Here is a 23,144-nt window from a genome sequence, read left to right on the forward strand (position 1 = left end):
ATTCTTCTTGAATCAGTTATCTAGGTCTATTTTAGAGCTGTATTCCTCATACAGTATTTAAAGACTGTGCTTACATAATCAAGATACTGGACACCTATAGTGGACCTATGCTGAGGGTGTCTCTGAAGCTTGAACTGTTATAGGGGGCCCCTTCACAACCAGCAACGAGGACTGGGAAACCACTGTTATCTTCTCCAACTGGGCTGTTCCACAACAGATCACCACAAATTGTGTTTTGGGGTATCTGCTTTTGTGAACTCATCATTATTCCTAGGGTCTAGATATCTGTTTAAAGGGGGGGGGTACATCAGCCACAATGGAGCAGTCAGTTTACCGCAACATTCCACCTTTACATCTGTGCTACTGACTCTCAGTTTTTTAAAGCAATGTGGATTAAAGTCTCTTATGGGGCCTATCTGGGAACAAGGGCCCTGAAGATTAAGTATCATTAATTTCATAGTAGATCCACCTCTGTCTGTGCTTCACAACTGCATATGGCTGTCCACAAATAGAACAATTTTGGAAGGAAGTTTTTAATGAGCTATCTCAGATTACAGCTTAGTCAATCCCAATAACTCCAGCATTAGCCTTACTTAATTTATATATTTCATATATGAACCAATTAAGAAATAATATTAATAACACATGTATTAACAGCAGATAGAGCGGTAATAGTCAGAACTTGGAAAACTTTGCAACTAATGAATATTGATCACTGGAATAATAGTCTGGTAAACTGCCATAATGGAAAACCTGTGGCAAAAAATTGAAGGTGGCAAGGAAGAGAGAAAACAAGATAATTTTTGCACTGTAGGGTGTGATTCTACTAAATATACAAATGAAACAACACATGGGTGAGAAATACCTACAACACATATTACAATATGGCGCAGATAAGTTGACACTATTCATTAGTTCACTCCTAGTGGTTAGTATTTTACCCTCCTAGTGACCCATTTTTTGTTAGTCGTGTTATTTTATGATTTATGTTTGTGTATTTTTAAACAAAAACATGATAATGATGATGATGATGATGATGATGATGATGATAATAATAATAATAATAATAATAATAATAATAATAATAATAATAAACTGCTTATGGCCATCTAAAGCGTGTGCCACCATCCAGTGCTCAATGAACCCCAGTCTCTTTAGGGTTTGAATTTACCGCAGAGAAGGTTGGCAATTAGCCAAGATCTTGTATTCTTACAGAATCGTTCCTTTTCATTGCAATGGATTAGCACTAACAAATGTATTTAATTAACCAATGCAGCATTAATTAGACAAGGAGACTTCCCTGGGTCTGGGAGGAGAATGTGTTCCAGCCTTAGCACCAAACTGTTCAGTATCATGCCTCCACTTTCAACCGATGTGCCGAAGAGATGTCTTGTTAGGGGAAAAAGAAACAGCCAGTCCCTCTTCTGTATTAATATTAACGGCAGTATCAGTTCAGGCTCTTTGCAAAGCCTTCAGCCCACAGCCTGGCGAGGAGGATTCTAAATTCCCAGGAAATTTTAGGAGAAGAAGGAGATGGGAACAGAAAATGGGGAAGAAGAAGGAAAACCCTGAAGGGAAGGGAAAGAAGAGGACACATAATTCTTATGGAAGAAGGCAACAGGAGGAGAAGAGGAAAGGGGACGTGAAATAGAAGAGAGCAGAAGCTCCGGCCACGACTGACAGGGGGCCGCCCTGAGGAGGCGGGGAAAACGAAGGAGGCGGGAAGCGATGGCGCCGCCTCCCGCCGCTCTCCCGCGCCTGGCCGGAGGCTGGGCGAGGAAAGCGGGAGGGCGATGCTGCTCTGGCCGGGCCGCTGACCGCGGTGCTGGCGCGGAGGGGGACGGAAGAAGAGGAGGCCCCGCAGGATGGGCTGCGGCGGGAGCCGAGCGGATGCCATCGAGCCGCGCTACTACGAGAGCTGGACGAGGGAGACCGAGTCCACCTGGCTGACCAACACAGACGCCGAACCCCAGCAGCCGCTTCCCGCCGCCGCCGCCGCCGCTGGCCCGGAGGGCGGCCAAGCCGAGGCTGGCCTGAGGGATCCCGGTGAGTAGAGCTCGGGGCTGTAGTGGCGGGAAACGCGAGCGAGGCGACCCGGGCCCTTCCCGCCTCCTCGCTCTGTCCTCCGCCTCGCTTCCTTCTGGGCTCTTCTCCACAACCAAAGGTTTGGCCAGAGGAAGGAAGCCGAGAGGTGGGCCAGCGAACAGGTGGCGAACATCTCACCTCTCTGTTGGGACATATTTCAGAGAAGTGGCTTTACGTTTCAAGTTCTGTAGTCTGAGCAGCCGACGTCGCTGCGCTCAGGGATTTATTCCTGCAGCCCTTGCTCCTCGTTCAGTGCGGTGGCAGTTGCAATGCAACTCTATAGGTCCTGCATATTCAGAACAGAAGTGAAGACACAGTCGAGGGGGGGGGGGTTGTTTTTGGACCATTATTGTTCTTGCGACTTTTTATTTTTAAACAGGGAGAAGGGTTAAAACTTTTCCTCCCTGCAACGTAAAGAGGATGCATAGCAATATGCAGCTCTGCTTAATTTACATCTTCATGTAACTTAACCTTATGCCAGTATCGTGATGCGGTTTGTGTGTGTTTTAGTCCAAGACCTTGTCTGTATTATATAGGATGCTGCTGGTATGACACTACAGAAGATCAGGGAGGGACCTTTTGTTGCTGTTGTAAGGAAAGGCTCTTGAATAGTGAGCAAAGGGAGTCGCTGCTGAAAAGAAACCTGGTACTAATGCGTAGTGAAGATGGATTGTAGTCTCAGTTATATAGAGCCTGTGCTTTACCAGTTTGTGCCATGTAGTAAGTGGCACAAGGATCGTGAGGCTTGTTGTGAACAGGGCTTCCCATATATGGATGATCAGGCTGTCGGAGCAACCTGTCTGATCTATGAATCTGCAGATTCAGGGTTGTGCTTTAGTCAAGCTAGCAGTTCATAGTGTTCAAAGGTTGGAATCATGACTGAATGTTATATATTTCAATTACATGTTACACATTTTGAGTTGCAAACATATCATCTTTGGCCTCTGTCCATTTAAGATGGATGCTGCTGTGCTTGTGCTTACAATGATACAAGACAGTCCTAATGCTTAGCCAGCAGCACCATATCAACTTAGCAATGGAGAAGAACATGAAATACTGTAATTAGAACACAGTCACCACAGTGCAGAAGGTAAGACTTCTGCACTAGTTATGGCATTGTGTCAAGTCAACTCTCCTAGCAGCTGCTTACTAAATGCATCAGTAGGAATGCCTCTGCAGGGTAGGAGAACTCTTCCTGACCATAACCAGTGAGAGCCTCACAAGTGGGGAATAGAAGATTTGCTCTGTTTTCAGAACTAATGCTGCAGATAAGAGGTTTGCAGTACAGTATTGAGTTCAAATGTTGTTCATTGAAAACAGCACCACTCATTTCCTGTCAGCTAACACCAGGCAACATTTTCAATACAATTCAAAAGAGATATATGGCCGTCTGAATCATGGAAACATTTGGGTATTTGAGGGGGCTGGACATCTAGGGGCTTGTCCCCCCTCCCTTTTGTCCCATGTCTTGAAAGCACGGATCCGAGAGGCTTGCCACTTGTTCCGAAAGCACGAGTCTGAGCAGTTATGCCTTTGTCCCACTGTTTCCCCCTGGAAAACACACTCTGTAGCTCTAAATTGGAACAAACGGTAATCCATGGAAAACCTGATTGCTAGGCCTATTTATTCCAATTCAGTGTTAAATTGTGGGCTTCTGGGGGGGGGGGGCTGGTGAAACAGAAGTGTGGATGAGCCCTAAGATGTCCTTTTTTTTACATTGGCTTTGGAGAATTGCCACTGAGATGATACTGTAAGATGGTTTGCTGTAGTTTTAAAGAATGTTTTGTTTTATTGCACTGATATATTACTTTATGAAGTTGTTGTTACCCAGGCTAATATATTTGATTAAGGGTGGGGCATATATGTTTTAAATAAATATATGATTAATAAGAGAGCAAGAGTAAGGTTGGCAGAGTTGCATTAGAGACTGGGATGTGTGCATTAAAGCCCTGTTGAATTCCTCATCATATCATTACATAGTAAGTGAAATGGGCTATGTATCCAGGGGATATTACTGTTATTTATGAATTAACATAGATTTTGCTATGTATAATACATGCTATAATATTTGTCTTTGGAAGTATGCCTTGTTGGTTTCAGATCAACCCAGCAGCAAGCTCTCTGCCTATCTTGGGGGTGTATACATGTGTTTTAAAGTAGTTGATTTTTCCCACCCCAGTCAAATCACTGTGAATGTGCACATGATAACTGGTCAGCCATATGACCAGTTTAGAGGTGTGCCTGTAATAGATTACCGGTATGTGGCTTTTTATGCACAGTCCATCATGAACATCCTGGTGGAATTGCTTACCATGCAGATTTAAATAAGGGGGGGGGAGCCCTCAAATGAGTTTTGTGAATTGACTCTTTAAAATAACATGCACTTATGGTCACATTCTACTTAATTTTGGCATGGTGGTGGAGGGGGGCAATACCCAAATGCTATTACATTCCTCTATAAACTGAGGAAATATCATTTGCTGTTGCTAACTAGGATTAAGCTACAATTACCTAGGACATCAGTCTTTGGATCTTCCTATGGGTTTACTTTTATTTTTTGAAATGCAGGTGTAGAGAACAGTCAGTTTGCTTATAGCAGCAGAGCTTCCCCTTATGCCATTTCTTTAACTGAAATCATAGTGCTGCTGTAAGCAAGTCCAGTCCTCACCTACATTTCAGTCATGTGTAACATGTAGTTTGACATTAACAGAACTCTTCTTTAACCTAGCCCTCAGAATGAATCCATGGGTTATAACCAATGCTAGTCCTACTCAGAGCAGCCCACTGAAATTAATGAATCTCTGTTAGTCATATCTATAATCTCCAGTGGGTCTACTCTGAGCAGGACTAGCACTGAGCAGGACTAGCATTGAATACAATCTCAAATTTTTTCTTAGTTTTGCCTTCTGATTTTTGTAGCCTGTGTATACATTTTTAATATATTTGAGTTTGGTTGTATTTGTTATTGTCTTTCAGTAAGCAGTGGTTAAAATTTAGCAGAAGTTAACTGCTTGCAAGTCTTATTGTGTTAAGTAGGAGACAGTTTAACCATTCAGCTGAAATCAAAGGGACATAAGCATTTATTTGTTTTTCTAAGACATTTATATACTGCTTAGTTACTTGTATTTATAAGCAATCCACACAAAATGTGACAATAAAAAATAAAACATATTATAAAGCCAAACACCTAAATTTGGCTGGATCATATCTAATATTATAATTGTCCACTCTTCTCTCCTTTTTTTTCTATTCATTTTTTCCTCCTCATATTCCCTTTTTATCTTAACTGCAGCAGAGGGTGATTTTTTCCACAGTAAACTGAAAAGAGCAATAATGGCTATAAATACAGAAACTGTAAGACCTTTCCACTAAGATCATAACAGAATTTAATGTACTCAGTAGTAAGCAACACACTTAAACCTGCCATGGAACTTTTTACCTGTACCAAACAATTGGTGAAGAAGAAATATCAAAAAAATGGTGTAGCAATATCAGTAATCTGGGGTGGGTGGTATAAAAAGGCAAAGCCTTTAAAAGACCAACAACGGTGCTATACTTTTGTGAATGGTCTCAAAAAAATGGAGAGGGGACAATTTAGCAGTAGTTCAAGTTGTTCCTAAAAGCTTCCATTGAAAGAGAAAATGTAGCATGAAATCCTCCTTTCACAGACTATTAAAACTAGAAAAATTATGAATTGCTGTTTTAAAAGCAGTCTTGTCACTCTAGTTGCTTCATTAGCTTCATCTAGAAAAGCAATCAAAGCAAAACCATTGAACTGAAAGGTTATTATCAAAAGTATTACTGACAGTTGGAATAGCATAGGCCAGAGATCTGCAATCTCTATAATCACAACCCTTTTAGAGGGAGTTGCTTAAGTTGCAGGCACGTACCGAGCCACTCGGTCACCTGAGGTGGCAAACCCGGGGACCCAGTGGCGGCACGCGTGCGCATCACTGCGTCTGACGCATGCGCTCTGCACTGTGCATCATACGCAGTGGCGTGTGCACAGTGCGTACAATGCACTGCGCATGCGTGCTGTGTCATAGCGGTGGTGCCAGGCGGGCCCTGAACAAACCGCGGGGCGGAGCAGCCTTGCCCCGCAGCCTGCTCACATGCTGCCGAGCAGGTTTGCGAGCAGGCTGTGGGGCGAGCCCACTCCGCCCCATGGCCCATCTGGGGCCCACCGGCGGGGTGGGGTGGGACCGGCCACAGTGTCACTCCCCCTCCCCTGGAACCCAGAGCGAACCGCCCCAACCACCCTTGCTCCGCCCCTGCTTAGTTGTATAGGATCCACCCCCCCCCCCGAAAGCATTATTCTGTTTAAAGGGCATATTTTTCTGTGTTGAAACAACATTTTGTTATGGATATGTATTATAGCTCCTTAGTACTTCTAATGCTGTTCCAAGTGCTATGTGGTGAAATATGGTTTTAAAGAGTCACAGATGCATTTTGCATTATGCCCATTATATTGTAAATAGGCAATGACATTTATGCATGCTCCATTTTGGGAAATATTTACTTGCTCATCTTCTGTTTTTAAGTGGTGTGTGTGAATGTGTGTGTGTCCATCCTTCAAGGCTGTACAATTTGCTTGATGTACTACCACAGTACTGGAGTGTTTATCCAGAAGTTTGTCATGCTGTTACTTAAAATTAGGCAGATGTGTTACCCCAATCACCTGTCCCTATTACCTGTTAAGGAATGTATATTGGATTATTTATTTCATTTATATTCCATCTTTTTCTCCAAGGAGCTCAAGATTGCATACAACATGTTTCTCCCTCTCCTCATTTAATCCCCAAAACAACTCTGCAAAGTAGGTTGGGCTGAGGGACACTGACTGACCCAAGGTCACCTAGTGAGCTTCATGACCAAGTAGATATTTGAACCCTGGTCTCCCAGGTCATAGTCTGACACTCTAATCACTACACCACACTTGCTCTGATTCTTGCTTGTGGAAGCAATTGCTGTTTGAAGAACTAATATATATCCACCTACGTACATAAGGAATCTAAACCACCACCATCATTGTTTTACTTGACTGCTGTTTTGCCAAAATCCTATAACCAGGTGTCAGCTTCATGTTACTATACATTTGGAGCTGAATATAGATAACTTCCTCAGTGTAGTACTTGCAAGTAGACATGTCTCTTACATGCACCTTAAGTTAATAAGCTGTGCATGGATTCATCATGCATGTTAAAGAACCCATTACATTGGATTTGCATTGTGTCCAACACTTGTCCATCTCCATGTATCTTCTTCTTCTTCTTCTTCTTCTTCTTCATTGAATTTTTAGTTGCTTTATCCTATCAAGGCCAACCCAAAGCAACATACAACTAACCAGATGAACTACCCCCACCCCACATAGATACATGCATGGAGAGCCACCACAGAGCATGAATTTGGGTTTTGTGTGTTCCTAGCCTTTTATTCCACTTCTAGCACCAGCTCAGGTGCTATGAGAGGATGCTGAAGATTCTCCATTCCCACCCTTTCCCTGTTTGTTATGAGTAGTCATATATGAGCTCTTTTATGAAAAACATTTTCTCAGATTATGTAACATTCAGGTAGATTTGTGGGGTTGGGGCAGAACATAGTCTTCTTGTGAATGTGATATGCAAGTCTCTGTGACTCAGTCTGTTATTGGCTACAGAATCCAAAGTTGTTAGCTTAACAATCTGCCCAAAACTGACAGCATCCCACCATTACTAGTTCATATGATTTGACACTTGTCTTAATACTAATTCGCTTGGCCTAGCCCTCTAAACCACATTTGCAAGGACTATCTGCATTGGAGCATTCTGTGTTCTTGCTTTGGACTATATAACACCATAAATGAAACTGCTAGAATTTCCCCCTTCTTCCCTGCATTGCAGATAGGCAGGGGACAACCATGGACTGAGCATGGACATAATATCTAGACTGATGACAGTCTGGTTTTTTCAACAACTTCTTTCTCCAAATCTATTACCACCAGTTACCAAATATGTGTTTGATGCTTATTGAGAGTAAAATATAATATAGTTTATGTGGATGCCACAAGCATCTGTTACTCTCTTCTACAGTAGTCCCAAAGTGATGCCACTAGTGTCGAGCAACTCTCCGCCCACAACTTTCATACCTAGACTCAAAAGATAAGGACTGCCCCTTCCCTACACCTACACACCTACACCTACACACACAGACAGACATTTCTTGCATCACCAGCTCCTTTATGAAAGCTTTGAGGGCAGGAAGGTGAGTCCTGGCAAATGGAGGAGCCATCTTTAATGACAAACCCAATTAAAAATAACAGAAGCATGCATTGTGCATCCCAGCTATGCATTTTGCCTCCCATCTCCATGCTGCCACACAGCCAACTCATCATGGCTTTATGGTAGCATGGCAACAATGGTGTAGCACAGACTAGTCTGTATGGCAAGCTCATGCAGGCGAATTGCTGACCCCATGCAGCATTATTCACTTGAATGCAGTTCTAAGCAGCTTCCGTGCAACTCACTTGTGTGAAGCCTCAAACCTCTTGCACAGATGATCAAAAAGCATGAAAGGAACACGCTGTTACTTCAAGACTACCGTATTTGTTCTAGAACAGATAAATATGAATGCATACATAAATGTTACATGTTATTTTTGGTACTTTACTCCTTTTTTGTTCTTTCCCCTGCAGTTTCTTGGAGCGCATTCTTCCATAAAGCTTGAATATTGCTTCATTCATATGATTTGACGCTTAAAGAATACTTCATTAGCCCTCTAGATGCTCCTGCGTGGGAGGTGCATCCTGTAATCTTGCATTGACTTTTAGCACCAGAAATGGGACTGAACCAATTGTTTTCCTTTCCCTGCATTGCAGATATACAGAGGACACGCAAGGATCTGCTTTGATAAAAAGTCTTTCGTCATAAACGTTTTTTTAGGAGGTCTCCAAAAAGGATCACAGACTTCCCGTGTAGTCTTCTTGCTCTAGTTATTTGCATGTAGGTGGCAATGTGCACCCTTACAAATGCTATTTAGTTGGTAATATAGCACATGTAAGAATGGTGATGCTGAAATTAACTTGAGACAGCCCTTTAATATTCCATTTTATGGAGGACTTGGGTGTGTCTGTGCTGTGCATGCCCCCACTTACTCCCATTGACAACTACTGACAAATTTGATATGTTCCGTCAGGGTATCAGTGTTTAAATGGATACATGTGAAATATTTTAGGCTGCATGTGGAATCTAATTGGAGTTCGCTCTGGATGCAATATGTGTACAAAATAGAAACATTGATGCAATGCCTGGTCTCATGTGAGTTAATACTTCATTGATTATGAAACACAGTATCACTTCCAAATACCAAGCAGTGTTCCTTACCATTCCTTAGTTTACAGCATAGACTTAAGTAGCGCTCTGCTTTGGCAGGAAAACGAAACATTTTCTTGTTTCAGAGGGAGTCGCATAAAGAGGTTGGCTGAATACATTGAGCCAATTGTGCCATTATCTCCTGTCTGCTTTTGCAGCTGCTCTCAGTCACCTGACACAAAGTAACAATGCCTTCAATTTTTCGTGAAGCATATATGTAACCAAGAATCGTGCAAACAAAAACCACTCCCAGTGGTTATACGTATTCCCTTTTATCGGCAGCTTTGTTTGGTTCTGTATGTGGGGCTTGAAGCAAAAGCTATGATTAACTGATAAGAGCATGTGAAAGGTTCATTATGTGGTACATAGACACATATAACTGAAGCAGCTGGCCCCAAAGTTCACATATACGGTATTTCATATCAGTAGTAGCATCGGTAATCATAAGGCTTGGTACTTGACCCGTATACCTTGAGACATGTGCAAAATGTTCTGTAGGTGGTTGTTATTTATTTATTGAATTTACACTCTTCTGCCTTTCCTCCACCAAGGAGCTCAGGGAAGCAAACTGGCCATAGCCTCTTGCTGATGCAGGACATATACTGCCACAGCATCACTGATACAGAATCATAGAGCTGGAAGACACATCAAATATTGGCTTGATTAGGAGTGGAGAACCTTCTTGGCCGAGATGGCCAGATCTATCTCTCTCCCAAAGCCTGTGGGCCAACTTGGGTGAGACGTGGGCGAGGCCACTGACCTGCCAATTATCTGACATCACAATTACTTTAGATGAGAGGTGGGCAGTTGACCCATAGGGGTGAAGGGAGGAGTCTAATTTGCCAGTTCATTCCCCATAGGACTTCAATAGCACCATGGTGCCCACAGAGACCATGTTGGCAACCCCTTCTTTACCCAAACCATCAAGGCTTACCACAGAAACTTTCAGATGGCTCTGCTTGCTTTCTGTGACAGGTTGCACACAGTCATGTTGTTTCACTGAGAAATGCTATATGATGATTGAAGGGGCCTGGTATATTTTATCTTTTGGAGAGAGAGAAAAAACAGCTGGGTGAAGAGCTACAGCAAACAGACGGGGAGGAAAACTGGCTCTTTCCCCCTGCCAGTTCCCCAGTCCCCACAGCTGTTTCACCCGATAAAAAAGCAGGGGGAGGAAATTATGTAACTACACATAATTTCTGCCCTCAGGATGGCAAGAACGATTTTATAGCAAAAGTTCACGGAAATAGAAGAGAGGCAGTATGGGATGTACAACGTATTTTTCCACAGCAGTATGGTTGCACAAAAGCAGGAAGTCAAACAGGACATGAACTATTAGCCATGGTATTCAACAGATTACTTTTTATATTTAAAAAGGAATAGAGCAGGAGAAGAAGAAGAAAATCAGTGTTCTATTTTTGTTTTCAAAGACATGTCTGCTTTGCTTATGTCTCTCTGAATAATAATTCAGGATCTCATGCTTCTAACTTTTGTTCAGTTTCTAATTTGTTAGAGGGGGATAAGAATGTGCAAATGTAAAAACCATCTTTTGGTAATTGGGCATATACAAACTGTTGACAAACAATTATGTGAAACTGACTAGTTTTGTTAATATCTCTTTAACTTGAAAAATGTGTAAAACACCAGTAAATGTTTTGACTTAACAAAATGTGATTTTGTGTGTTCTTAGGAATTCTGGAGGATAGCAAATCAACTCAGACTTGTACTGGAAAGTCCTCAGCTGCAAGTGGAATAGGTAGTGCTGAAAAGAGAACTCACTGTGGTACACAATGTACAAAACTGACAGTTCACACCACTGGAACTTCAGCACACAAACAACAAAATGGCTTTAGAACCACAGAGGTAGGTGCAGAACTACATTCTGAGTGACTCCTTGTGCACACTGGTATCCTCTTGAAGCTGGGCCAATCCTGTTTCTCCTCAGCTAAAGGCCTGTCACAGTGCTATTAAGCCTGTGTCCTTTATACTGAAGTCGTACATTCTAAACTAGGGTTTCTTTTTTAAAGTCACAATGAATACATTTCTCATATTGCAAGGCTCATGACAAAGCAATAACTATTGGAAATAATGGCATGTGTTGAACCTGTTTTAATTAAGGACATAAAGAAGAATTAACTGAATATATTAATACTGCTTTACTGTTATTTTGAAGGCCAGTCATGAGCTGCTTAAGTAAATGTTACAAGCAGTGCAACATTTCTCCTATTGCCCACTGGATGTTCCTGTCGGATCTCTGAGCCTGCCAAGCATCCATAAAATCCAACCGGAATGTCTGTGAAGAAAAACTGGTGATTAATCCAATTGAACACAGTCTAGATCTCATGTTAGGACCTTCTTTGTGGTAGCAAAGTATTGGAGGATGATAGAGTCTCAAGATTAGCCCAGGGGCTGGAGGTTTCCCACCCCGCTTTACATTTATACTTCCTTTGAACTTCACTAGTCATTTTTTGTCCATTTGGGGACAATGTTCTGGTCCATGTGGGTCTTTATTATCCTGAACACAACTTGGTGTCATCTACAAACTAGTCCATGTTCCATCTCATCCCTGAATTCAGATCCTTTATAAACAAGCTATAGAACACCAGTTAAACAGAGATCACTTTTGAGTGGTAGGGAGGGTGTTCTTTGTGATAACTTTCCAATTACTTTACTTCCCGAGTAAAAATGCCACTGTATCAACAATTTGACTGGTGATTACTACAAGATCTGTTTGTGGAGACTTCAGGATATAGGTATTGCTTAGTTTTGCTTGTTGTTTAGATTGGAATATTTAGATTAATTTTTATTTTACTCTTGTCTTTTCTCCTTGTTTAGCAAATTTACTTCTATGAAACATCTTGTAAGCATCTTGCATTAAACTAATTTACTGTACACTCTTTTTAAACAGGCTAAATGGGACAACAAGAAAAAAGTCACAAAAGAAGTCGCTATTAACGCCACCAAAACAATAAGACAAATTAGTAACAGAAGAATTACAAAGAACTGTGTCAATTAAAAGAGCCAAAGGAGATGACTGAATTCTGCAATATTTTGCTGCACTTTAACTGATAACTTAATGTGAAGATCTCAAGATGTTTTATTTTTCATGTTGAATGTAGTGGACATCTGCTGCTGAGTGCCTTTGGAAAAACCGCTATCCTTGCTCTAAACTGCTGCCAGCATTGGATGCTTTTTGTTCTATATTGCCATACTGGTGAGGCTGGGCCAGCAATTAGAACCTAATGGTTTGGATTTTATACATTGCCATTTAAGTAATTAATTTCACATAAAAATGTATACCAAAATATTTCAGGAACACTCGATCTCTCACAAACTGCATCTGACACATCTGTTTTTAGGTACATGAAAGTTGAGCTTTCCTGCAGCCTTTCTGTGGTTGGCACTTCAGTTTGCGCATCAAATGTTTTCCATCCTGATCCTAAAGATGTTCACTACAATGGCTGTGTACAGATCGGCAGGTTCTGTTGTTTATCTCAGTGGCATGCTGAGTAAGCCATATAATCATGGTCTGATTTGCTATACCATATGACTTATGATGTAGCTGATGGCCAAGGTTTGTGTCGGCATAGATAAGTTTAATGTAGCTGAAATACATGTAAGAACTGTGGTACTCTAACTTTGCCTGCTTCTGTGTCATATAGCAGCTTTGCACTGTGTGGCAATTATGTGCCTGCAAAAGGGTGAAATATCTTATCACTCAAAATTGGGATCTCCCACAACTCATTGAAAAAAGGCAACTGATTGATCTTGTGTCTCCTTTATCACTTATATTTTCAAAAGGAATTTGTGTATACATTTGCTACTGAAGTCTCTAAATTTTAAACAAACAGATTTGTTTTGAAGGAGAGCAAAATTATCCAAATAGTAATCTGAATGACACAACTTCATTTTTAAAAAGGTTCTTCTGGCTTATAAATTAATAAAATTTATATGAAAAGTTAGTGTTTGGTGTCAAATCTATAGAAAAGGCACTTCAATCACAGATGAACAGGCCATTGAGACAGATAAAAAAAATGTAACTAATAAAAATGTTTGTAAATTGTTTGACTTCTTAAAGAAATCGCTTGAGATGAAAATTCAGTGTTTGAAATCTATATTTTGTTTCTAGACTTAATAACTGTTGGAGGATTGCTTATTAAGTTAATATAACCATTGAATCATAGAAGCCTGTAGACCAGGCATAGGCAAACTCGGCTCTCCAGATGTTTTGGGACTACAACTCCCATCATCCCTGACCACTGATCCTGTTAGCTAGGGATGATGGGAGTTGTAGTCCCGAAACATCTGGAGGGCTGAGTTTGCTTATGCCTGCTATAGATTTTACTTAAGATCTGTCTACTCTCAGAGTGATAAATTCAAATTACAACTGTGTGCAACATATATAATTAGGCTTTAGTCAGGATGCTTCAAGAGTGCTTATGCTCAAAGTTGGCAGCTGCAATACTCTCCATGCTTACTTGGAAGTAAGCCCTAGAACACATGATTCTATGGATTATGTCATATCTGATAATTTAGAATATTTATTTATTTAATTTATTTATTATATACTGATTAGAATCATAGAATCATAGAGTTGGAAGAGACCACAAGGGCCATCCAGTCCAACCCTCTGCCAAGCAGGAAACACCATCAAAGCATTAATATTTCTAAGCAGTGCAAGTTAAATTACAAAAAAATAAACCATGCATAGAATAACAATTAAAAAATCATAATAAACCCAAAACCACTTTAAAATGCCTGTTAAAATAAGAAAGCATTTGTCATGTACCTGAAGCTCAGCAAGGAGGGTGCCTGTCTAATCTCAGACACACTAGTCATATCCATAATAAAATAAAAAGGTAACTTTGTTGGTTGAATAAGAGGGAAATATTCAAAGCCTCTCCCTGTCCCATATCTCTGTGATCACTGTTCCCACCAACTTCCCCATTTCTTACTTTAGACTGCAATCTTAAAGTTAGAGAAAGACAGAAATCTACCCCCCAAGGGGAACATGTCCACAACCCATAGTGCACAAATCTACTGCAATGTAGTTGCAATGAGCATATAATAGTTCCTCTATGTATATATATTCAGCCTTTGATGATTAATTTCTTCTCCATAGCTTGAAAGCGTTTCTGTGGCTAGCTTCTAATCACCGATGCACAGAATACACTTGACAGACTGTATTTTCCTATTTTGATTCAATTCCCAGAGACCTGACGAAGCAACTGACTTGTTTGTTGTTGAAAAGGATTAATACTGCAAAGTGGTGGTTTTCTAAAGTGCCAAAATAAAATAATTGGTGAGGAAAGGAAACACAATGAAGTCTCAGTCTGCAGTGAACCACACAGGAGCACGTGGGCTTTTAAAACAAAACATGCCTTGCGAGAACAGCCAAACTGAAGGGGAGGTTATGGTAGAGAATTTGTAATTATATGAGCATATCCCTGTTGAATGCTGATTAAACTGGACTAGGTTTAGTGTGAAATCTCCTCTATATATCACTATAATGATGCTGTGCTGTAACAGCTGCTCTGCTGACAAAACCATACACCAGGGGTGATGAACCTGTGGCTCTCCAGATGTCACTGGACTACAACTCCCATTAGCCCTGACCATTGTTCATGCTGGCTGGTGCTGATGGAATTTGATCAAGAACAGAAGGGCTACAAGTTCCATGCCATACACCCCATGTGCAGGTTATGGTAGCTGCTCTTTCTGGAAAACAAAATGGGCAGAGTAAATATGGTTCCCTGCATGTTTCAAAGGCCTCTTCCTGTTTAATGCTTCTTTATAAACACCAGTCCAGAGCAGTTTTTAATGAAGAAGCATTAAACATTTCCATTTTTATATATTCTTAGGGATTTAGCATCCAACCTAACGTATTTAGGAATCAAAATTACACATATTTCCTCCATGGTCAAAAGAAAACATGGATCACATCCTGCTACAAATAAAATTCACTTTGGCAGGTGGACTATATTACATATAAACATTTGGGGTAATCAAAATGAAAGTGGTGCTATTTCTAGCTTCCTCAAAATGCATTGGGAACCATATGTACTTACCCAACTGTTCATTTCAAAATGGACATTTTCCACCTGGGGTTCCAAATCCTTGGCCTTTAAGTGCTCTTTATAATTATGGGCAGAGTAAAGTTCAGCAGGAAGAAATAAACACCCCCCCCCAAGCTATTCCCAAAGTTCACAGGTTTTATTTTATTCTGCTCCAAAGCGTAAGAATGTTCCTAATTCTTTTCTTTCATCCCTTGGCCAAGAAGGGTGTGTTGTGTTGTGTTGTGTTCTGAGAGGGCAGAGTCAGAAGTGAAGTTTCAGCGGGAGAACTTCTTAATTGCTTCTGGCATTGATCCAGCTCTTAATTGTACTTGTGCATAACCGCTGGTGGGTCTGGGTGGGGGTGTGCAATGCCAGCTGCATCAAAGGACATATCCACCCATCAGCGGGGCCTGGGTGGGCAATGCAATGTGGTTGCGTGATCCAGGTGCATGTGTGCATCCACTATGCACATGAAAGCTTTCCTCGATACACAGATCTCCCTTCTTGGACTGGGACATGCATGTGCTTTCATACACAGCGATGCCCGATGGGGTCTAAATAGTTGCTCCCAGGGCAGATTGTATCAAATGTAATAGCAGTAAACAAAGCAAAATGGCAGTTGAATATGTGCCTGCTACTCCATTGGTGCAGTAATATTAATAGTCACTTGGCTACAATGGCCATGAGAGGCAACCTAGGAATCTGCACAGTCAGATATTACTTCTCACATCTTTGAATATACCTACAACTCATGCTTAAACTGCTACATTGTCATTTCATGTGCCCAGAGAATTGTAGCAGTTGTGGCTTGTAACACCTAGACCTGGGAGACGGCACCAAGGAGCTAAAAATAAAAATGCAAAAAATTAATATCAATAACTGCAACAACAAAAACCCCTCAGAAATATCCCAGCCTCAGCTTCTTCTTCTTTTTTGAGTCAGTCAGGATTCCACCCTCCCATGCCAAGTGCGACAAGATCTGCAAGGAAGGGAGCAGGTCTTCCAGGACTCAGGTGTCTCCGTTATTGCTTGAATCACAGATGGCCAGAGAGGGCTTGGTCCCTTTATCATTTTTAGTGGCCCGCTGAGCTACTGTTTTTAAAGGGCTACAGACTTATTTCGGCTAAAATGGGAGCGAGCCTTGTTATACAGCTCGTGTAGTTCTTTAAGGGCCGTTCTAATTTTCTTCACACAATTCAATAATTTATGGTTTCCAGAAACATCAGTGAAAAAAGAACCACAGTTGTGGAGCACACAGCCTTTGCATTACTTATGGTAATGCTAAGTCAGGGTTCAAAACTGCAGGATAATCACCTTTAAAATATGCTCTAAGAGCCTGCAAATGCAAACCTACATCTTTCAAGTTCTTTGCTTTTTTAAAATCATGTGTGACAGCAAGTTTGGCCAAAAATAGGCACAAAATTTCATGTTGAATTGCTTCTGTTTGGTCTCTGCTGTACAGGGCAGTGAAAACATCTAGTTTTAGTGTTGCTGCCAAAGGCTACCGATATCCTGGGGATTGGGAATGGATCAAGTCAATCACTTGATCCAGGAGCCACACAGAAAGGTACTGCAGGCATATCCCTTGGTGGCTAGTGATGCCACAACTGTGATTTTTCAGAGATTTAAATCTGGAAAACGTTACAGCTTTCCAGGATTATTGGAAGTTGAAGGGATTTTAATATGCAGCTAAAGTGTTTTAAATCAACCTAATAAAATAATTATTAAAATATTCTTTTAGCATAATTAACACCTTTGAACTGCCCGGATGAAATACAGGTTTTAATTGCTAGAACACTGTGGAGGATGCTCAACCGTGAAGCTCCTGTTGTGGCAAATCTAATGAGAATGGATTTTCTGTTTCTCGTTTCATCACCTCACCAGTGCTTTTAAGGAAAAAAAACATACCCAAAATGTCAGAAAAATCATGTCAAATAAATTAATAGTCTTTTCTGTTGTGTTGGGAGGGGGAATAGATGGGCAAACTATTTCTAAGCAACACACAGGACCAGTTTCCTGTGGTGTTTCCAGATTTTGAAGCAATCTGCTTCCAGCAGTTTCTCAAGGCATATTCATTATTTATTATGCTTATTAAGTAAACAGCTTTCATGTTTTGCAGATATGGTTCTTATTGTACTTCCTCTGTGTGTTTGCTCCAAAATTGATTTTAGGATTTGATGCTCTCAAGGAAGGCTTGGGCAGAACTAGACATTATCTTGGCAAATGTGCAGCCCCTGGCTGTGTTTGCTGACACAATGGGAATTCAGAGTTAGGAGGAGCAGGGCCAGATTTAGCTACTGAAGGTAATGGGGCCCTTTATATGTCCCGCTGTCCTTTGTCAACGACAAATGGTTGCTGTTTTTTGTTGAATATATGCTATGGTAATTTATGGACCTAATAGGTATCTAAAGCCATTTGCATAACAAATAGGAGCCTACACAACAAAACACTGTTGCTGTATGTAGGTTTTATTTGTTTTTTATCTTACTATTTTGGAAATGTACATCCAGTTCCCCCCCTTTAAATCTTTTGGGGTTCCCCAAGAGAGTGGGGCCCTAAGCTATAGCTTGTTTAGCTTATATGTAAATACGGCAGAGGCACTTACAGGGGCCACAGAAAGTAAATTATCTGAGGACTATGGTCTTGGCTACTGTTTAAAGCTTAGCGTGAAAATAGAAATATTAAATAATATGACAAATATCTTGATCCAGATGCACACATATATTGTCAGAAACAGCATTTTGTAGTCAGATGTGCCTCAGACCATATGTTTCCAATGGCATGTTATAGACCAGACCTGTGTGGGATATATTTTCTATCAGATTATTTATTTACACATTATTTGTTTTCTTTACTGCATTTATATACATACCACTTTCCTGACAAGGCATTAAAGATTAAATTACAAAAGACAAAGTAATAAAACAGTAGACTTCTGTCAGCCACTGGTGATCTCTTTGGGAGCTGTTGGTATGAGATTCCTGATTTGGGCTTCTCTTCAACTTTTCTCATATCAAGGTTTTTACATAGTTCATGGAAAGGCAGATAAGGATCATTGTAAGTGGCTGCTTTGGGAGCAGATGGCATGAACTCCTTGCCCTACAATTTTTCTGCATGAATCTTTTATAGTAAGGAGCCTATTAAAATGCTCACATTTTGGTCATCTCTTTATACTGGCATTTAATGGACCAATGACACCAAATCTTTGAAACCCAGCATTACATGCAAACCGCTGACCTTCTGATCGGCAAGCCCTAGGCTCTGTGGTTTAGACCACAGCGCCACCAGCGTACTCTTCTTGAGAGGTTTACCTTTACCTAAAAGAAGCCTCTTCTGTAATTTGTTCAGATCCTCAGGAGCTTAAGAAACAGCTGGAGGGTTTTATTGCTATTTGTGTTGAAAAGAAAAAATATCGATCATTTCTGTCATCAACTGTGTTGGCTATCTCCCAAAGCAATGTTGTATTGATTGTTCTGTTTCAGAAATCCTGATTTTGGTGTATTTTTTTAGTACTTCCCAAGCTACAAAACAGAACTGCAAAGCTTTGTCAATACCAGAGTCTACAATATACTGCAGTAAAAACATTACTGGTACTTTTCTTTATCCTCAGGTTGTTTGGTTTCATTTGTTTGTAGATGTTAGATGTGAGCAAACTCTGTATATACTGTACTGTACTATACTGTACTGCACTGCACTATACTATTAATTACACACACCCCTCAATTTTCTTTTTGATTTGTTTAAAATTTAATATAAGATACACAATATATAAAAGATTACACCCCCCTCCTCCGTGCCATTCCTTGTGTAACCAAAACAGCACCACACGCACACACAAAATAGGAAGGTATTGGCATATTTGGGAAAAACTTGTGGTTTGCAGAAGTACTAAAACGACAGCGAAAAATCCTAAAGGGGAAAAAGTTCTCAAAAACAACTTAGTGAGGACTAATATATTCAGGATCTACAGAATACTGCCTAACCGCTGGAGAAAAGAAAAGAAAAACTGGGGAGATAATACTATGGGGAAAGTATCTAAGAGTCCTGTTGAGTTTAATGGCACTTACTCACAGGTAAGTGATTATTGGGTTGCAGTTTAAATGTGACAGAAAATTTGAGTGTCAAAACACAAAAAACTGAGTGTCTGTTCAGCTATGCAGTTGACATTCAACAGATTTATTGGTGCCACCTACTGGTTCTTTAAAGTTTTTCTATTTGAACCTAGAGAAATTAGGTAAAGTTAAAGGTACCCCTGACCATTAGGTCCAGTTGCGGACCCGGCGTTTGTCCACAGACAGCTTCCGGGTCATGTGGGCAGCATGACTAAGCCGCTTCTGGCGAACCAGAGCAGCGCACGGAAACGCCATTTACCTTCCCGCCAGAGTGGTACCTATTTATCTACTTGCACTTGACGTGCTTTCAAACTGCTAGAAGGCAGGAGCTGGAACCGAACAATGGGAGCTCACCCCGTCGTGGGGATTCGAACCACCGACCTTCTGATTGGCAAGCCCTAGGCTCTGTGGTTTAGACCACAGCGCCACCCACGCCCCAGAGAAATTAAAAGCAACGCCTAAATGACAAATTGATTAAAATAACATTGGGATTAAACTAAATTATATTTAACTTAAAAAAATTTTGTTTTGTGTTTTAAAAAGGATCTGCCATAAGGAAAAAGGAGACAAGACTTTGTGGTTGGGTTTTTTTTTTTTTGCAATAGGCATAACAAGGTATGTATTTGTACCCAGCTGTACCCTACTGCTGATGTAGATACCCAATAAAGTAGACTTGAGGCTTCAGTGTGTTTGTGAATGAAAGGATGTCCATGTGTGAAAGAGAGTGCGGAATAATTCTGAAGGGAGGGAATTGGTGGAAATGAGCTCATTTACAGATAATCACAGCAAATTAATTGTCTTAGGAGTGTCCTGTTGGGACAGAAAACTGGGTTCAGATGAGTGATTTTGTGTTCTGGGGCTCAGATCCTGGCTATGCCTTGAGATTATCAATGTTTACAAAATGACAGCCATTTTGTGACTAGCCATGGCCCTATGGCAGCCATTTCACAACAGTTTTTAAAATATCCAAATGTGCCCACAAGTTCAAAAAGATTGGTGACCTATTTCTAGCTCAACTCCAGCCATAAACAACTATTGAAAGAAATGCCATGATATATACACTATTTCTAAGTTGCAATCAAAATAAAAGCCGTCATTGTTTTGAACAAGGACAAAACAACAGATAATGCTCCTCAGTTAGGTCTTCAGTTTCTCATGCCTACATTTTATTATTTAAACAGCCTAATCTTTAAAAATGGTTTTAGCTACCTCAGTGCAAATTAAGGACTTGCACTACTGTAGTTAAGACATGGCTCAGTTGCTGGCAAACAGGGAAGGAGAAAAATAATATATTTATTGTGATTCTGCAGTTCTACAAATTATCTTGCCTATAAATGTTACAACCATCATCTTACTTGTGTGCATTAGCCCCATCTATACAAGTCTGCTGCAAGACCAAAGCCCTGTGAGTCCCAAATTGTCTTGGCTAAGGCTCTGGCACTGAATAATCTTGTCTCAGTGCCATCACCTTCCAGTTTATAATTATGTGTTGGAGTGCCTCTTTCCAGATCTCAAAGCACTACACTGATGCTAATGAAGGCTTGTAGGGGTATTAAATAAAATTATTGTCATTCACATTTCATAAAGGCACAGAATGGCAGTTGTGTGACTTGCCCAAGGCTACACAACAAGTCTGTGGCAAAACTGGTTGAGCAACACAGGAGCCTCAAATTTCAGTTTTGTGGTGATAATTACGGCAACAAGTTTAGCATGCCACTGACCTTTTTGGAGAGGGCTTCTTTGTTGTTTTTGGGTATTTTTTAACAAATACCCAAATGATACAATAATTACAATTACAATAAAAGGTAACAAATAAACAAAAACTGGGCTAAAATAATGTTAGAATCACAATATAATTTAAACCAGGGGTCGGCAAGGTTTACCTACCATTCCAGCAGAGATCACTCCATGGGCTGGATTGCATCTGCGCGTGAGTGCATGCGCAATTTCCGTTGTCTGTGCAGACGTGATTTCCAGCGCCGCGGAAGCGAGTCCCCATGCAGTGCAGCGCCGGTTTAGTGCAGTGCGCAGGGACTCGCCGAGCGGGCAGCTCGTAGGCCGGTAGGCTGCTTGTGGCCCATGGGACTTAGGTTGCCAACTCCTGATTTAAACCATCTGGGCATGTAAGGGCTTTGCCTGGTTTTAAAATAATGTTAAGGTAGGGGTCGGGTAGGCCTATTTGGGATGACATCACACTCAGGAGCATTAGAAGAATCTCAGATGACTGTGCTGGTGCATGTGGAAAGAAGTGATCATTCAGATACTGAAGTTCCAAGCCATGGTCAAAACCAGCACTTTACATTGAGATAGATGGTGGGCAGCTCTCCAGGCTATTCTGTCTTTCTAAACCCCTCAGGGCAAAATTTTAAGTCAAAAAGATGAAGCAATGAGACATCTTTGGGGGAAAGGGATTAATGAGAACACCCAGAGGTGGATTTAGGGCGGCATGACCGGTTTCACCACACTGGGTGCAGGCCCTAGGAGGCGCTGCAAGAACTGAGCAGAAAGGAAGGAGAGAAGGGGGCAGGGGAAACCCACAAAGCCTGATCCTTTGTACTAAATAAAAATTTAAAAAAAATGTCCAGTAACACCTTAAGAGACCAACCAAGTTTGTTCTGGGTATAAACTTTCGTGTGCATGCACACTTCTTCAGATACCTTTGTACGTTTACACACAAGGCTGAACAGTTCATGTTTATTTGTCCATAAACTGAAGAAGGGGGCTCAACATATTACTATTTTATTATGTTTTAGCAGTGTGGGTTCCCAAAGTTCAAGATATTTTAATATCTTAAATGTTTTAAATTAATTTCTCTAGCATCATATTTACATTTGGAACTACATTCCTATTTATCCAAACAAGAACTAAGGCTAAGATTTCCTTTAGCCTTAGAAAGCAACGCTCTCTAGTTTTTGTTAAAAAGTTACATCGCTCTCAATAGATTTACCTCAAAATAATAAAATAAATAAATAAATAAACGAAGGAACGATCCTGTTGATTTCAATGACAAATGGGCATCTGAGATATTTCGACTTTCCGGTCTGCTGAAACGCCCAATACCAAGCTGGATTGAAACAAAATGCAGAATGAGGAGACACCGTCGGTGTGCGGGTTAACAGCAAAGTGCACTCTAGTATTTCGGCATGCAGGTGAAGAATATCATTTGCCCACCTAAAAAAAACAAAAAAACTCCCTGCACGCAAAGAAGTAGCAGGGAAGGAAGAAAAACTTGTGATCTCGTAGTCCTCCCTCTCCATTAAGCTAATTTCCTACTTTCAGAGGTTTATCTTTAAAAAAAAAAGTGAAGGAACATTAGAAACGCGATTCCTCCTCTCCCGCGGTCATTTTCACCCCTTTTCCCTCCACGAGGGGAAGGGGAAGGGGAAGAGGCGCCGGTGAGGCGCCGCCATCTTGGGGGAGAGGAGAAAAGGGGAGGCGGGAGCGGGGAGGGGATCCGGGTGGCCCGAAGAAGGTGCGCCAGCAGCACCGCCCCCTCGCCCTTCTCACCGGTCGTTCAAATATCGCGCGATTCTTCTACCACCACC

At 41.0% G+C, this 23,144-nt stretch overlaps 1 protein-coding gene across 1 annotated transcript; it reads left to right on the forward strand.

The window, feature by feature from the left end:
- The first annotated feature begins 1,697 nt into the window (after positions 1-1,697).
- BAALC (BAALC binder of MAP3K1 and KLF4) lies at positions 1,698-13,495 on the forward strand. The gene is made up of 3 exons (XM_033155710.1): positions 1,698-2,046; positions 11,122-11,294; positions 12,340-13,495. Exons 1-3 carry the CDS (start codon positions 1,866-1,868, stop codon positions 12,445-12,447), a joined length of 462 nt encoding a protein of 153 aa, XP_033011601.1. The 5' UTR covers positions 1,698-1,865; the 3' UTR covers positions 12,448-13,495.
- Positions 13,496-23,144: the final 9,649 nt, after the last annotated feature.

Source organism: Lacerta agilis, chromosome 7 (assembly GCF_009819535.1).
Source record: "Lacerta agilis isolate rLacAgi1 chromosome 7, rLacAgi1.pri, whole genome shotgun sequence".
NCBI lineage: Eukaryota > Metazoa > Chordata > Lepidosauria > Squamata > Lacertidae > Lacerta > Lacerta agilis.

What these genes read in the sequence shown, in the direction of transcription:
- BAALC (XM_033155710.1), top strand. Translation starts at nt 1,866, where the DNA reads ATGGGCTGCGGCGGGAGCCGAGCGGATGCCATCGAGCCGCGCTACTAC. An exon ending in GGCTGGCCTGAGGGATCCCG is followed by an intron (nt 2,047 to 11,121) that starts GTGAGTAGAGCT and finishes GTGTGTTCTTAG; the next exon opens with GAATTCTGGAGGATAGCAAA. An exon ending in ATGGCTTTAGAACCACAGAG is followed by an intron (nt 11,295 to 12,339) that starts GTAGGTGCAGAA and finishes CTTTTTAAACAG; the next exon opens with GCTAAATGGGACAACAAGAA.